The sequence below is a fragment of the Drosophila hydei genome, unplaced genomic scaffold, assembly GCF_003285905.1.
Source record: "Drosophila hydei strain 15085-1641.00,03,60 unplaced genomic scaffold, DhydRS2 tig00000090-arrow-arrow-pilon, whole genome shotgun sequence".
In the NCBI taxonomy this organism is placed as follows: Eukaryota; Metazoa; Arthropoda; class Insecta; order Diptera; family Drosophilidae; genus Drosophila; species Drosophila hydei.
In genome coordinates, this window is record NW_022045662.1 from 2026596 (window position 1) to 2042903 (window position 16308).

General features: G+C 50.7%; 3 protein-coding genes across 3 annotated transcripts; 2 read left to right on the forward strand and 1 right to left on the reverse strand.

Moving 5' to 3' along the window:
* Window positions 1-2: 2 nt before the first annotated feature.
* On the forward strand, window positions 3-1014 carry LOC111598844 (ataxin-1-like). The gene is made up of 3 exons (XM_030223053.1): window positions 3-316; window positions 385-607; window positions 688-1014. The coding sequence occupies exons 1-3, from the start codon at window positions 297-299 to the stop codon at window positions 1012-1014; spliced, it is 570 nt and encodes a 189-aa protein (XP_030078913.1). The 5' UTR covers window positions 3-296.
* Window positions 1015-1373: 359 nt separating this feature from the next.
* Window positions 1374-16281, forward strand: LOC111598845 (serine/threonine-protein kinase Smg1). The gene is made up of 10 exons (XM_023314281.2): window positions 1374-1392; window positions 1786-1953; window positions 2037-2415; window positions 2472-4737; window positions 4799-8305; window positions 12066-12364; window positions 12601-14050; window positions 14523-15494; window positions 15557-15905; window positions 15968-16281. Exons 1-10 carry the CDS (start codon window positions 1374-1376, stop codon window positions 16165-16167), a joined length of 9609 nt encoding a protein of 3202 aa, XP_023170049.2. The 3' UTR covers window positions 16168-16281.
* Window positions 9028-11174, reverse strand: LOC111598817 (histamine H2 receptor). Its single transcript, XM_023314245.2, has 2 exons — window positions 10301-11174; window positions 9028-9712 (listed from the first exon to the last, which is right to left on the reverse strand). Exons 1-2 carry the CDS (start codon window positions 10780-10782, stop codon window positions 9028-9030), a joined length of 1167 nt encoding a protein of 388 aa, XP_023170013.2. The 5' UTR covers window positions 10783-11174.
* Window positions 16282-16308: the final 27 nt, after the last annotated feature.

Genomic DNA, 16308 nt, shown 5'->3' on the forward strand with positions numbered 1-16308 from the left:
TTTGTGTATTTGTAGGGTGTCCGGTGCAAGGCGCCTGGCGCAACAGCCAAAGCGGCAACACAATGGCTGTTATGTAGAAACCTAGGTAGAGCACCTCGGGCGGTGCCTGATCTACCTGACACGATGTGCAGGTAAACACAAATGAAGTGCGTGGGCGACGGTCTACGAGTGGGTGACATTCCTGGAAAGCCCATGGAAAGCCACACATTCAATTGAATGAATCGCATAGAGAGAGAGCAAACGGCACAGTCTTCAATTGCAAGTGCAGCGAGCTGGACGTACCAAAGGAGGAAACCATGCAGCATCCATACAAAATGTTCGCCCACCACTGACAAAACATTACCGAATGTTTATTGAAATAATCACGATTCAAATCAATTGCAGCCCTCAAGATCTTGAGTCGAGCGCCTGCTTCAAAAGAGGCACATACATCGAGCTATCGACGGGCGTGTTGCGTCGCGTGGAGGACATACGCACCGAGGATTTCATTCAGTCGGCATTGCGTAGTCAGCAATTTGACCTCAAGGAGGCGACGGTAGTCAAAATAGACAGGACCTCAATGCAAATGAACAACATTACATTTAGCTATGATATGCAGCATTTGAAGGTGGGCACGCTTTTTGTTGGCCCCCCTTTTGCAGTTCGATTTGTGGTGGATTTCATTTCATTGTCTATGCTCCATTTCAGGTCAATATGGAGGTGTCCGCGCCTCATCCGTTATTTGTCTATGGCCAGGGCTGGGCATCATGCAACCCGCAATTATCCTTTGAACTTTACGAGCTAAAGTGCCAGCAATTGCAGGTCGGCGACATTTGTCTTTCGCTGGTCGAGCGCGAGCAGCCACTTCCACCACCGGTGGAGGCTCTGGATCTTCAGCCTGCCCCATCGTTAGAAACCCACTGGACAAACTGCCAATCCTTATCATTGCCCAGTCATCCTTATCAAGTGTATGCGGAGATGGCAAACCTTGTGGCAGCCTATACACAACATTTAATTGGTAAAATGAAAAATTGATAATGCATATATTGCTCATATATTAAAAACTATGTATTGTAATAATGTATTTAATATTAAATTAATAAAACACTTAAATATAGATGTAAGACACATGCAAACTTTATTTGCTTAAGTCAGGCTCATAAGAAATGTTCGCAAATTTAAAAAAAAAACCGCGATATTTGCATACGCATTGCTGTCTATGCACTAGCTGCACTATCGATTAGAATATTAATCGATAGTTGTTTATAAAACATCGTTTAAGTTATATCGAGGAGTGTGGGCACACTGCTTGTCATTTATTGACATCTCTATGAACTGAACGTGAAAGCCAAAACAACAAAAACAATTCGGTGGCGCAAACTTAATATACATATATGATCACCAGTCGTGGTGGTCTTTCAATGAAAAGCGCCGTTTTACCGCTGGGCAATTGCAACAATGCCAACGAGGATGCATCGATATTAGCCGATGTTTCTGGCCACAAGAACAGCAAAAAGAGCGGCAACAAACACTTTGGGAGCAACAGCCACAATAACAACAACACCAATAATAATAATAATAATAATAATAGTAATAATAGTAATAATAGTAATAATAATACTAACACTAATACTAATACTAGTAGTAATACTAATACTAATAATAATACTAATACTAATACTAATAATAATACTAATACTAATACTAATACTAATACTAATACTAATACTAATACCAATACTAATACCAATACTAATACAAATACCAATACTAATACTAATACCAATACTAATACTAATACCAATACTAATACTAATAACAACAACAGAGAAATTATTAATAATACAAATGAAAATACTTTGTGGCCACAAGCACACGATATGCAAGCGTCGTCAACCAACGCTAATCCAGTGCTGCGTAATATAAACAATGATATGACAAAGGGCATTTCGCGTAAAGTGCATCAATGCAAGAGTAAGTGATCATCCGCTCACCCAGCTGCATATGTGTACATTTGTATATAGACTCCTGTTTTCATTTACTTCTCATATTCTCAGTGCAATTCACATCGAACGATCGAGGAGAAGCTAAAATGGGCAGCGATGACCTGCGCATGTCGAAGATCATGCGGCGCCTGCACAATGAATCGAGCCCAGCAGCCGCTCTCGAACTTTGCAGCAAATTGGATATGGCCGTACGAACTCCAATCAATGTTGGGTACTTGACTCGATCTTTTGATGTTATTTTGGACGGGATGCTGTCGCTGTTTAAGCAATGCTCGCCCCTGGTGCTGGATGAGTGCAGTAAAACTCTGGGACTGATCGGCTATGTTAATCGCATGTCATATCCCACCTACGAGGATTTCATTGTGAAGAACTTTAGAATGCATAAGCGCATGCAGAAATATTTAATTGTAGCTCTACAGACGACGCTCAGGTGAGTGTCATTCGATGTGCCCTTGAAGTGTAATCCGTATGCCCACTCTATTTCAGTTGCGACACCAAATGCGATCTGCACATCTTTTCGGAGAAGATAATGGTCATGCTGAAGGACTTCCTGGAGGGAGCCGAGAGCCCCGACATCTTTATGGGCATAAGCACGTGCATTGTGCAATTCTCGCACAATTATCGCGATGCTTTTGAGTGCCACTTCACCGATGTGGTGGACATCATCATTGGCTGGCAGCTGGAGATTGGCCAGCCCAAGGAAGTGAAGACACATTGCGCCTATGTGCTGGAGCAGCTGACGCCGTATTTTAGCAAACAATTGGACTTTAGCTATGGACTGTTAACTCAGTTCATTGAGGATATATCGGACAAGTCGGAGCGACCGGGCGAACGGATTGGCGCCTTCGTTGGCGCCTTTAACACGCTGCTCAAATGCCTGACCCGCATGCACATTACGTGCGAATCGATTGTTGCGCTAGCTCTGATGCATCTGACCAAAGTGCTGCCCGCCATGCTGGAGAACCTGCAGGACGTTGGCGACGATGCTCTGATGAATATTAACGAGCTGTTCTGCATTTGCTTGCTCAATGGCTATGCCCATCCGGATGCCACGACTCTCGATAGGCTACTCCATATGCAGTTCGAGCATATATCTCAGTTGCCACAGCCTCAACAGTTGAGTTGCCTGTACTTGTTGTTGTGCTCGGTGCGGAAGCTGCGCGCTCGCTTGCCCGCCAGCCTGGTCCAACTAATCTTTCAGTCGGAGCCTGCAGCTGATGCTGCCGCAAATCAGACATATTTGGCAAGCATAAGACTGCAGAACGACACGAAAGAACACAAGCTGCTGTTGCGCACCTGCCAGGAGACGTTGCTGATTAAGAATGTGCCCATATTACAGCAGGCGTACAAGCAGCTCGTGCAGGACGTTGACCAATGCATAGTACAACTCGCGCAGGCCGAATCCGATTGCAGCGAAGCGAACATTTTGCTCATCTTTCATTTGGCCGCATTGGCGGCATTGGCCAAGCAAACGTCCTCAATCATTGGCATGTATGCCTGCAAGCCATCCATACTGGAGTTCCTGATAACCAATTGCCGTGCCGGTGAGCTTAGCATGTGGTCGAAGTATCCAACCACCCATCATGCCATACTCGGCCTCCTTGTGGTGCACTGTCAGGCCAATCACAATTTTCGCAACAATTCGATGCTGCTGCGCGATAGCGACATCGACAAGATGCACTCGGGCAACAGTCAATCGCCGACGGCGCACAGTTTCGGGCACATACTCAAGTTTTTGGCACACTGCTTGGAGCAGGGCGCACAGCTGGCGCCAGTTAATCTGAAACAGCTGCTCCTCTGGACGAGATCTTTACTGATAGAGTGTAGCTCACTCTCCGCCACATTGCTGCAGCATGCGGACTTCATTACCATTTGCGAGAGCGTTGCCAACACAGCGGCCAAATTTGCGCCGATGGAGAGTGCTCTTTGCATTCAGGCTGTGCTCGGCTATGGCAGCTCGAATCTGAGCCTTGAGCTGTTGCAATTGTATCGCGAGACGGCGCTGCAGCAGCTGCAATCGCTCTTCACCAGCTGCCATGAGGCGTACGCCCAGATTTATGCCCAGTTGCCGCTCAGTTTGACCATCTCAAGACGCGTCACCTCTGGCATTGGCAGCAGCCACATTTGCGTCTGGCAGCAGCGTCTTAGCCAGTGCAGCGCCATGCGCGAAAATGTCTTTCGTGACTTTTTCGAACGTCTGCAGTCGCCTGAACGGCCGCCGTTTGGCGAGTGCTTGCGGATGATGTTTATGCGCAGTTGCCAGGTGACGCAGCTGGATGAACGGCAGGAGAAGTTGTCGCAGTGCACGCGCCGTTGCCAGCGCCTGGCCACCGCCTGGCTGCAGTTCGAGGCGGCGCGCTATTGTGTCGACCAGAAGCTACGCACCACGCTGGGCAAGCCGCAGGACACGTTTCTGGCCTTCGAGGCCATTGTGACGCGCTATGCACGTCTTCTAAGCGGCTGTGCCAAGGACTGCGAACGACGAGCATTCGACGAGCTGTCGCTCCAACAGCTGTCCAATACGCGTGCCAATTTAGGCATGCTGCTTGGCTTCTTGGATGCGCTGGAGAAGCTGATCTACAATGCGGCCGAGGGCAGCGCGTTTGCACTGCGCGCACCCGAGAAGCCGGTCAGCGCCTTCTTTCGACTCAACAATCCCACATGCCAGTCGTGGTTCAATCGCATACGCACCGGCGTAGTTATCATCGCGATGCACAGCCAGCAGCCGGAGCTGGTCATACGTTATGCGCAGGTAGGTTAAGTGCTCTTGTGAAATAGTCTTGAAATTAACTGGTTTCCGTCTCGATTCAAAGCAAATCCTACTCACACAAAAGACGCAGGATAGCACTTACAGCCAGGCGATTGTCTATTTGGCTTGGGCTTTCATCAACTGCCAGGAATCGGATTCGTTGCGCGGCCTGTACGTGTGGGCGCGCTCGAAGAGCAATAAATGCTACAAGTGGCTGCAGCATGCAGCAGAGCAGGCAGCCGGACGCAAAGAACTGGCTCTGGCCGGCTACAGACTCGTGCTGGCCGAGGAGCCGCAGTCGGAGTTGGAGACGCATACGCGTCAATTTGTGCAGGCGCAGCTGTTCGAATGCCTGCACAGCACTGGGCAGTGGACGCAGATTGTGGAGCTGAAAGCGCAGTTTAAGCGCGCCGGCGAGCATATCCAACTAAATCCTTTCCTGCAGAATAGCATAACACAGCTCAGTGTGCTGGAGCAGCTGTTGGCCAAAAGCGAGGCCACATCGGATGAGCTAAACGCAGCGCTGCACAAGCTGAGCCTTTGGCCCAGCGGCACCGAGCCACATGCCAGCTTCTCCGCCGGCTATGTGCTAGAGAAACTGGAGAACATTGTGCTGCAGCACTATCAGTCCCGGGACGAGCACAAGCCCTTCGAGCTGAGCCGACCAGTGCAGCAGCTGCTGGACATGAACTGGCGCGAATGCCTGCTCAACTACAGCTGTGACCAGCAGCACTGGCAGCAACTCACGCTGCTCAAGTACATAACCCAGAAACTTAACGGCAGCCAGCACCACGGGCAGCTCTTGCTGCTGCTGCCAATCGACAACAATGGCAAAGAGGAGCAGCAGCAGCAACAGCTTCACCACCAGCACCATCATCACCAGCACAATATTGGCAGCTTGAGCAGCTGCTTGTTCTTGCGCTGCGTGGCCTGGACGCAGCTGCTGCTCAATCAGTGCAACGTCGGCAACCTGAGCAATCTGTATCTGGACACGGCAATGGTGGCACGCGAGGAGGGCAATCAGTCAACCTGCCAGGCCATGCTGGAGCTGTTCTTTGGCCAGTCTCTGACGGAGGTTGCTGGCCAGCTGCTCACCAAGTCACTCGATACGAACAATGCGCAATTGCTGCGTGGCTATACCGAGCTGGCCAAATGCCTGCATCTCCAGCAACAGCAGCAACAGCAACAGCAGCAGCAGCAGCAGTTCCTGTGCAATGAACTGACCGCCATCAATGTGTGCACAACACTTTGCTTGGCTATACAAAAGCAACCGCTTCAGCCGGAACTGGCTACCAATGTTGGAGCCGAGCTGTTGCTGACGCTCTCGGATTGGATATCGGCGCGCAGCTGCAATGGCCTGACTACCAACATGTCTGCACACATGCAACAGCTGCTGGAGCAACTGCCAGAGTGTCCATTGACGCGCTGCACGGCACAGCCGACGACGCTGCCGCATGGCGAACGATTGGTGGCGCGCCTGATCAACGCCAGCTTGCAGCAGCGACCGAACAACGAGGAGGCGCTTATTGCTTACGGCAATTGGTGCTATCGTTGGGGCAAGAAGATCGTCGACAGCGGCACCGTGCTCAGCCAGGTGGATGTGTGCGCCATTGGCGAGGCGCTCGGCGGCCAGCTGCCTTTGGATGGCGAGACGCTGCAGGAGCTGTTGCAGGCGCTGCGCATGGAGCCGCAGCCGGGCAACAATTGCGAAGAGGATGAGCTCCAAACAGATGCACAGTGCGAGCTGCGACTGCGACGGCTTAGCGTCCTGGCCAATAAGCCAGCCAGCGTGCTGGAGTCGATTGTGCGCATCTGGCGTCGGGCCATCGCCAACACCTTTGACTACTACAAGGAAGCGGCACGCTGCTACTTCCATTATCTCAGCTTGAAGGCGGGCTCCGGCCAGGACAGCGTGGTGCAGCCGCTGCAGCCACGCTTCCATGTCGACGATAGCAATATGGTGACGACAACGCTGCGTTTGCTGCGTTTAATTGTGAAGCACGCGACCGGATTGCAGGATGTGCTTGAGCAGGGCCTGAAGACGACGCCCATCGGGCCATGGAAGGTCATTATACCGCAGCTCTTCAGTCGGCTCAATCATCATGAGCCGTATGTGAGGAAGAGCGTTTGTGCGCTGCTCTGCCGCCTGGCGGAGAGTCGGCCACAGCTGGTCACCTTTCCCGCTGTTGTCGGCGCCAATCGTGAGCTGCAGGCCACGCCCATCAACAATAGCAGCCCGAGCAAGGGAACGGGCAGCAAGAGCTATGCCATACTGCTCAGTGCCCTGACCAAGCAATCGCCCGAGGTGGTGCAGCACGTCCAGCTGCTGGTCAAGGAGCTGCGACGCGTCTGCCTGCTCTGGGATGAATACTGGATACACTCGCTGGCCCACATCTACAACAGCTACGTGGGCCGCATCAATGGCCTGGCCAGCGAATTCAAGCCAGACGATCATGAGGGCAAACAGAATCGCTTCAATAGCTGGCGGCCACAGTTGCTCAACGACATGGAGGCGCTGTTGGCGTTCACTGAACGCGAGGCGGAGACCAGCTATGAGCGCAGCTTTAAGCGGCGTTTCGATGCGCCTATTGCCAGCACATTGGAGGCGCTGCGCAATCGACCGTATCCGGAGGCATGGGACAAGCTGAAGCAACTCTATCATGTGCTCCAATCAAATATGCTGCGTGGCACAAGCAACACCCTCAAAATGCAGACGATCAGTCCAGTGCTGTGCGAGATTGGACGCATGCGCATATCGATGCCCGGCCTGGACGCGCACGACGAGCTGCAGCCGGTGCACATTGAGAGCGTGGAGAGTGCCGTCTGCATTCTGCCCACCAAGACGAAGCCCAAGAAGGTTGCCTTCTATGGCAGCAATGGGCAGAAGTATACGTTCCTCTTCAAGGGCCTGGAGGATCTGCATCTGGATGAGCGCATTATGCAGTTTCTGTCCATATCGAATGCGATCATGGCCAGCAAGAATGATACGCCGCACAGCTGCTATCGCGCCCATCACTACTCGGTGATACCGCTGGGCCCCCAATCGGGCCTGATCAGCTGGGTGGATGGGGTGACGCCGCTGTTTGCCCTATACAAGAAATGGCAGCAGCGACAGCCGCAGCCGGCAACAGCTGCCACATCGCGCCGCCTCACCGATCTGTACTACAACAAGCTATCGCCGTTGCTGGCCAAGCACAATATGCTCGTCACGGATCCGCGTCGCCAGTGGCCATTGTCCGCGCTGCGACAGGTGCTCAGCGAACTGCAGCAGGAGACGCCATCGGATCTGCTGGCCCGCGAGCTGTGGTGCCATGCGGGCAGCGCCGCCGAGTGGCGCCAATCGGTGCGTCGCTATACCAGCTGCATGGCCGTCATGTCAGTGATTGGCTACGTGATTGGCCTGGGCGATCGCCATTTGGACAATGTGTTAATCAACCTGAGCAGCGGCGATATCGTCCACATCGATTACAATGTCTGCTTTGAGAAAGGTCGCACGCTGCGCATACCCGAGCGTGTGCCCTTCCGCCTAACCCAGAATATGGTACACGCCTTGGGCATTACTGGCATCGAGGTAAGCGCACATAGAACGTAAATGTCTTTAACCCTGCCTCTAGAGCATCGATGCTAAGTTTGAGATCCTTAAGAGTTCATCTGTATCTCATGCATTCAGCTGTATTCTATATTCTCTTAGCTCTTAAGCGTCTTAGCTCCTTATAGCTCTAGTTTCTTAGGGCCTTAAGTTTCTTAGATCTTTGTAGCTCAACTAGTTATTTACCTTTGTCTTCTGATCTAAATATTTCAAATATTTCCTAAGCTGACTTCCTTTTAAGGGATTTCTGGAAATAGCCTAAGCCTTGAGTAAAGTTTTCAAGTTCTATTTCCGCTTGCTTTCTCGCAGATTGAAGAACTTCTCATAAAATGCTCAGCTTTAGTTTTATAGAATATTCAACTCTCGCTGGGAGTTTCAAAAGTTTTACTCGAATTGAGAGTTCAAATTCAGTTTTATATAGCTGCCCATTGCTTAGGAAAACTTTAGATCTATTCCAATGTAATTTGCAGTTTCTCATCAATTCACAGTTGGTGCTTCAGGCACGCACTCTTCTTGGGTTTCCTTAAGGCTAGATCCTTAATCATGGCCCTAATTCTCTATTGCCAATGTTTTGTATTTCGCTCCGTTTAGCGTTACAAACTGAATTTGTGGAACATTTGACCCGATTCACTTTTGAATTCTCAAATTTGTATATCCCGTGCGATGTGCCACGTTCAGTAAAGCTTTTCTGATCTATTTTGTATTTATTGAGCGACCTGGCATTGAGTTGAGAGTTTTTCGTTGGGCTTCGTTTCCGCGTTGGCTGCGTAGCCGTTGCTGCTGTTGCTATCGATGCGCTGCTTGACGCTGTCCGAGGGCAAATGCAGCTCCAGATCGGCATCGATGCGACAGCAGCTGGCGGACTTGCAGCAGAGCGTCTGGGCGAACGCGCGCCGGAAGCCGGCATTCTTCCATGAGTAGATGATGGGATTGAGCGCCGAGTTGGCCATGGCCAGCGAGAAGGCTATCTTGTAGATCATCGAGTTGCTGCGGCACATGCGAAAGAGCTGGGCAATCGCCACAGAGAAGTAGGGCAGCCAGCAGATCGTAAAGCAGCCCATGATGAAGACCACAATCTGTACGCTCTTCCAGTCCGGATGCAGCATGCTGTGGCTGCTGTGCGTATTGTAGACCACAGATTGGCGCAATCGCTGCGCCTGTTTCGACGCCTCGCGCATTATGCGCCAGTAGAAGACGAGCATGCATATCCAGATGATAACGAATCCGGGCGTTATAACCCCGGCCACATACCATGGCAGCAGCACCTCATCGAATTCACAGCCCTGCGCCGCGGACCACTTGTTCCAGAATATGGGTATCATCGCCACCAGAGCGCCCACACACCAGTTCAGCGTGATGATCATGTAGGCAACGCGGCGCGTCATGTAGCTGGCATAATTGAATAAGATTTCGATTAGATGTGAGCCCAAGCAAGGGAGCATCGGAAGAGGAAACAAGTATCGTATAGCCTATCCATCATCACCATGATTATGCAAGTGCTATGTACTCTTTTATTCATTGTAGACATTGACCTTAAGCAGAAAAACCCAAAGCACGTTATAAAGATAAGATTCTGATATTAGCGATTGTAATGCAATCGACCAAGAAATAACGTGTAATTAGTATTAGTTAGCCGATAGCAGCTGCCATTAACCAGATATTATATACAGCCAACATAACGAAGACCCACTGAGATACCCACTTAAACTGTGAAGCTTTACAAGGTAAACACGACGGTGTTTATGGCTAAGTCCATAGTATGTGACATTGAAATATCGAATATGTTTACGAATGGAAACTAATCGTGCTCTGTCTATACCAAATTTAGTGTCCTTGGTCTAGGCTGAGTTCTAACTAAGGAGGAAAATGGCTGATTGACATAGGACGACTATTTGCTAGGTCGGAACACTGCTGTGGATCAGACAGTTAGATGGGCAGGTCTTAGGACTTACTACGTTTGTTTACCCAATGACTTACCGTCTATAGTGCAAAGCGTAGATGACCGCTATATAGCGGTCCACGGCAATCGAGATGAGCGTCAGTATGGAGACGCAGCAGGCGCAGATGAACAGAAAGAAGCGAAACAAACAGAAGCCGCGCAGACGGCCCAGATCGAGGCCGCTGCCCATGTAGAAGACGACATGATAGGGCAGAGCGACGCCCACAATGAAATCGGATATGGCCAATGATAAGATGAACAGATTCGATATCACCGAGCGCAGATTGCGACAGGTGCGCACAGCGACGATTGTGAGCGCATTGCCGGCCAGTATAAAGACAAAGATGATCGCATTGATGATCAGCCAGAGCAGGAGGCCAGCGCTAATTCGCTGCTGTCCAACGGTCGCAGCAGTTGTGATATCCATTAGGTTATCCTTTAGCTCGTTGGCGCCATTTGTTCTGGGCGAAATGCCATTGCCGTTGCTGTGGTTGAACCAACCGTACTCCGGACTCTCCATGACACCCACACTCGACCCACACGACGATTCGGGAATCTCTGCACACACACACACACACACAATTATCGTGAGCAGCTGTCAAAAATCAGAGCTGCCAACATGAAGCGCGGCCACGAAACGAACTGAGCGCCAGTTTTTAACAATCTGCCAGCCGGCCGCACCACATGGGGCAAGGACTTTGCCGTTTAGCCACTGCAATTCGTGGGCGTCGTTTGTTTACGTTTCGGTTCGCTATTATCCACAGCGCCAACTGATAACGCGACCTGATCCAGCGTGAGAAACGCAATCCGTTAGCACAGCTCGACCACATTTTCAGCTGCCCTACACCAAAAGCCGATTGCCACTATCGCCGCGTAGGGCATGCGGCACAGTCGCTGCGACTGGCCACATTAGGCGTGTGTGGGGGGCTACATGATTATTAGCTATCTGCTGGCTGACACATTTCCATCGATATCAATACAGAGGAGGCATTCGTGTGCGTTTACGTATTTTTAGCACTTCGCAAATTAACCCTAGGTGAGCCGCAGAGCTTACATCTATTAATGTATCAAGTGATTGATAAAGCGGCTTATTTATTTAGCTACATTTTTTTTTTAGCATACTTTACGCTAGGCGCATGTTAAAGTTCATGTTAGCGGGCCGAATGAATGAATGATTGAACGAATGAATGCATCACTTAATCACTCAATAAATATGTATTTATTCTCATGTTTTTGCCGTAGCAGCAAAGTCGAACAGCAAAATTTACTTGTGCCGGCTGCTAAATATTTACCAGCTGCATTAAGTAGCTTGTAAATCGACTGGCAGATCAATAACAAACCGAAAACAAACAACGGCTGCTGCCAGCGATTTGGCAGCCTTCTAAACAAACAGTTTCTAGAGTTAAGGCCATGAGAAAATGTGCTTGGCTAACGCGTCGTATGAGCAATAATCAGATAAACTATTTATGATGCGCCATAGAACAAGCCACAAATTACGCACAATTTCAAAGTTAAAACCATACAAATGTTGCAATCAGCATTTCTCATATCTTATATACACATGTTTAATTTATTCATATATATCTGTATAACTGAATAGGGGTATATATGGTATATCGTATAATCAGTTGTTGTAACAGTCCATATAAAAATGTTGTGTTGGTTTACGATGCCTGCAATTTGTTTGTTTGTTAGATAAACGCGATTTGTGTGGCTTTATTTACGAGTCGATCTGTGAATCGTATCGATTTATGATCGTGCCATAGCATATTTGATAATCCATGTCTTCTGCTGGCTTTCCAGGGCGCCTACCGTCTGGGCTGCGAGTATGTGTTGAAGGTGATGCGTAAGGAGCGCGAAACTCTGCTCACCCTGCTCGAGGCGTTCGTCTACGATCCGTTGGTCGATTGGACAGTTAATGACGATGCAACGGCAATGCGACGCGCCATCAATGCAAAACCATCCGGCTGTGCCGCCGCCTCCAATGAGCTCAAGTTCCACAAGAAGGACAAGGGCAAGAACAAGCTCTACGACTGGGAGGCCAAGCGACGACACTATGTGGGCAAGCTGAAGCAGTGCCAGAAGTTTTGGGCCAAGTACAAGTGAGTTAACAACAAGTAGAGCTCTGTCTACGAAATGTTGGGCATGAAAGGAGAGTTCCTCGTGGTTTGTCCTCTCCTCATCTATTGCCTTTTTTCCCTAATGCTCCTCTTGCCTGCTAAGACAGGCCAAACACTCGATTTCCTAGACGCTTATCAAGGAGAGATCATGGCGCTTTCTTAGAGTCCATTTTAGGCCCATTGCAAATTTGAATTTCCTTTCACTTTGACTCTTGCAGGCTGGACATGTTGCCTCAGCTAGCGGACATGATGCGAGAGATTGAAAAACTGCAGCAGACGCAGACGCAGCGTCTGGCCTCGGAGCAGGAGCTGCTGAAGCTGAACCAGCGCAGCGCCCTGATAGCCGAAATCAATTCCTTGGGCACGGCCATTGAGAGTCACAGCTTCAATTCGGCCTCGCCGCGCTATGCCACCAAGCTGTATCACATGGAAGCGCTGGCTCGCCAAGCCAATCTGCGCCAGCCAGACTATGAGCTGGTGAAGGCTCTGCTGGTTAGCTACAACCAGTGCCTGGAGCAGCAATTTCTGGGCGGCTTCAATGTGCGCCTGATTCACTTTAAGCTGGAGGGCAGCAGCTCGCACAATGAGTACTTGGCCTTGGTGGAGCTGGTGCAGTGCCATTTGCCGCCGCAGACGCTGGAGACGTATGAGAGCACGCGCAGCCAGCTGGACGAGCTGTTCGAACGGCTCAACGATCTGGGCCTGCAGTGTGTGGAGCACATGCAGCAGTATGCGGCCATCATGGCCTACTATCCGGAGCATTGCAAGCGCAACAACATCTTCGTGCGCTTCCACGACAGCTATGCAAACTACTTGACGAAAGCTGAGAACAGCAGCAGCAGCAGCAACAACATCAGCCACCGAAGCAGAAACAGCTCCACGGCAGAGCCCGATTCGGCCGAAAAGCTGAGCACCGCCCGGACTCTGGAAGCAGTACGCATGGATCTCAGCTGTCAGCTGCATCAGCTGACGCAGCACTTTGCCAACGAACAGGCCCTGGCCCAGTCGCAGACGCCCTCGCACGCCCTGCTATTGGCTATACAGCGCAGCGGCTGTAGCCAGTCGCAGCTGAATGCGATGCTCCTGCACACCCTGAACAAGGCCAATGCTGCGTTCGGCGACTACGAGCAGTCGGCCGTCGATGAGCAAGACATAAAACTGCTCCGACATCAAGTGCAGCACATTCAGCTGGTGCGAACGATGTGCCAGAGCGTCACAGAGCCCGTCGACCAGGTCAATGATCAGCTAAGCCAGCTGCACGACACGCTGTCCACTCTCGTGCAGCTGCAGCACAGCTTCGAGCATGACCTGGTCGCCAACTTGTTCCGCCTGTTGCTATTGCCAGCCAATCAGCATCATTTCGAGGCACTGCTGCAGCTAAATAGCAAGACTTTGGCCGAACGCTACCATCGAGCAATGCCCTTGCAGCAGCAGCAGCAGCAGCAGCAGCAATCCGAGCAGCTGGAGCAATTGAAAAACCAGCTGGAGCCGAAACTAGACTCACTGCAGCAATTGGCCATTCCGCGAGCTTTGGAAATTCAGTTCATGCAGTGCCTGCAGCCCGGCTACGAGCTCTTTCAGCAGCTCGTCAAGGACTTGGAGCGGGTCGGGCGCAATATTAAACTGATAATTGACGATGTCGAGGATGCTTCAACAGAGCAGTTCATGGTAAGTGAACTAAGGCAAAGATTTGAGAAAGCAAAGCTTGGAAGTAGGTAAAGCATGAACAGAGATAGTAGGAGAAAGAGAAAGATAGAAGAACGACTGAGAGATCGGTAGGTATGAAAGTGACAAAGACAGACAAAGCCTGAATACTTCAGATTCTATATCTATATATAAATATATAAACAGACAAAGAGTAGAACTAGAGAGAGAAATAGCAGCAGCGGAGTATTGAAGCACTTATCTCTATGGACGCTGAAGATTAAATAGCCAATAAATAATACTGAGTGATATTTTTAAAAGAAGAATCAGAGATGACGTCAGAGCAGAGCTATGAGCATAGATTAAAGTTTAGCAAAGACGTAGATGATGTACTACAGTTGATGGCGTGATGAAATCCTATAGATCAATAGATCAGAGCGAATAGCAGTTGTCTTCGTGCACCTGAAAACTTGTTAATGAACCATATCGCTTGCAGGAGCTGGGCATAGTTAAGAACGCTGGCAACCCGTTGCCCGAGAAGTGCTACTTCGATCTGGTGCTGCAGACGATGGATGCCAGCAGAAGCTGCGATCAGCGACTGATGTGTGTGCCCATACAGAGCTTTGTGCAGCACCTGGAGCTGACGCATATTGTGGGCGCGGTGCCATTGCTGTGTCATGCCCACTACGCGAATTGCTGCACACGCGGCCAGGAGATGGCAGCCGGCGGCGGCGATTGTGCGGAGGATGTGCTGCAACTGTGCGAAGGCTTCTTTGCCGCGCTGCAATTGGAAGCGACACTGCAGCAGCAGCAGTGCGAAATCGCGCATCTCAATCAGCTGGTCGAAATGCACACGCTGATCGCAACGGCGCACTACTGGGCATACGCAGATGCCCTGGACAGCGATCTGAACTGTGGCCACATCATTAGCCGGCAGAAGTTGTCCGAGGCAATCAGCCAGAATTTGCAGACGCTGGCGGACAGCTCGCTGGCTATGGAGCGACTGAAGTGCCGCTTGGCCTCACAGCTTGACCACCTACAGAGCCAGCGCAGCAACTGGAATCGCAATCACATCGACAGCCTGCTGCGCAACGAGCAGCTCCAGCACAAGCTGACCACCGAACAGCTGGACGTGATCAATGAGCTCAAGACATGTGCGAGTGCGCTCTGCAACATCGAGCAGGCGGAAGGAATTGGCGGACAGCAGGCGAAGCTGCTGCTGGACAACATGGACCAGTGGCTGCAAGCCTATCAGCAGTGGGAGGTGAGTAACGCGCGCATCAGCGCCGTGGAGCAGGCAATTGTCCAGCTGCTGGATCCCGAGGGCGCCATCGATAAGTGCTGGGTAAAGAACGTACAGGGGCTGCTTGAGGATTACACGTGTAAGGTGCAGCGAGAGCTGTCGATACTTGAGTCGGACCAGCAGACCAGGCACAGAGTCATCTACACGATGCTCAAGGATATGCAGGTAAGACTACCACCGCCGTCTGCCCATCAATTGAGTCTAAGCGCAACAATTTGCTCTTGCAGCGCCACCAGGAACAGATGCCGCGCATTTACACGCGCAGCCTGTGCAACGACTCGGAGGAACAAGGCAAATTGATACCGCTGGATGTGCAGCTGCTTTGCGGTCATGTGCGCGATGCACAGCGCACGCTTCTGAACTTCTTTCAGCGTGTGGTGGAACTGCGCAAGGATCTGACCGGCGAACGACATGTGCTGCAGCACGATACACTCAACAGTTGGCAGCAACAGCTGCAGCAAATCGAACAAATGGCCAAGCACGATGTGGATGAGTTCTTTAGGGGCATCGAAGACTTTCTGCAGCATGCAGCCGAAAGTGATTCGATGCCATATGAAACGTTTACGCATAATAAGAGTAAGCCATACGACATCATATATGCTCCCTCACATGCTCACCCTCGGTCCTCTCTCTTGCAGTTGCACCCAATCTCCACGAGCAGAAGCGTAATGCATACGGCGTGTCTGTATGGAAGAAGATACGCATGAAATTGGAGGGACGCGATCCAGATAGCAATCAGCGCGCCACCGTTGCTGAACAGGTCGACTATGTGTTACGTGAGGCCACCAATCCGGACAATCTGGCCGTACTATACGAGGGCTGGACGCCATGGGTCTAAGTCGACGCACGTGGCCACAAATTGCCAGCAAATGGCAAACGGGCATATAAATCGCAAATAACGAATTATGGAACGGGGGCCGACTGCAGTGACGGGATGTTCGGAAGTGGAATGCCTGTTACCAAATGTATACATATATAT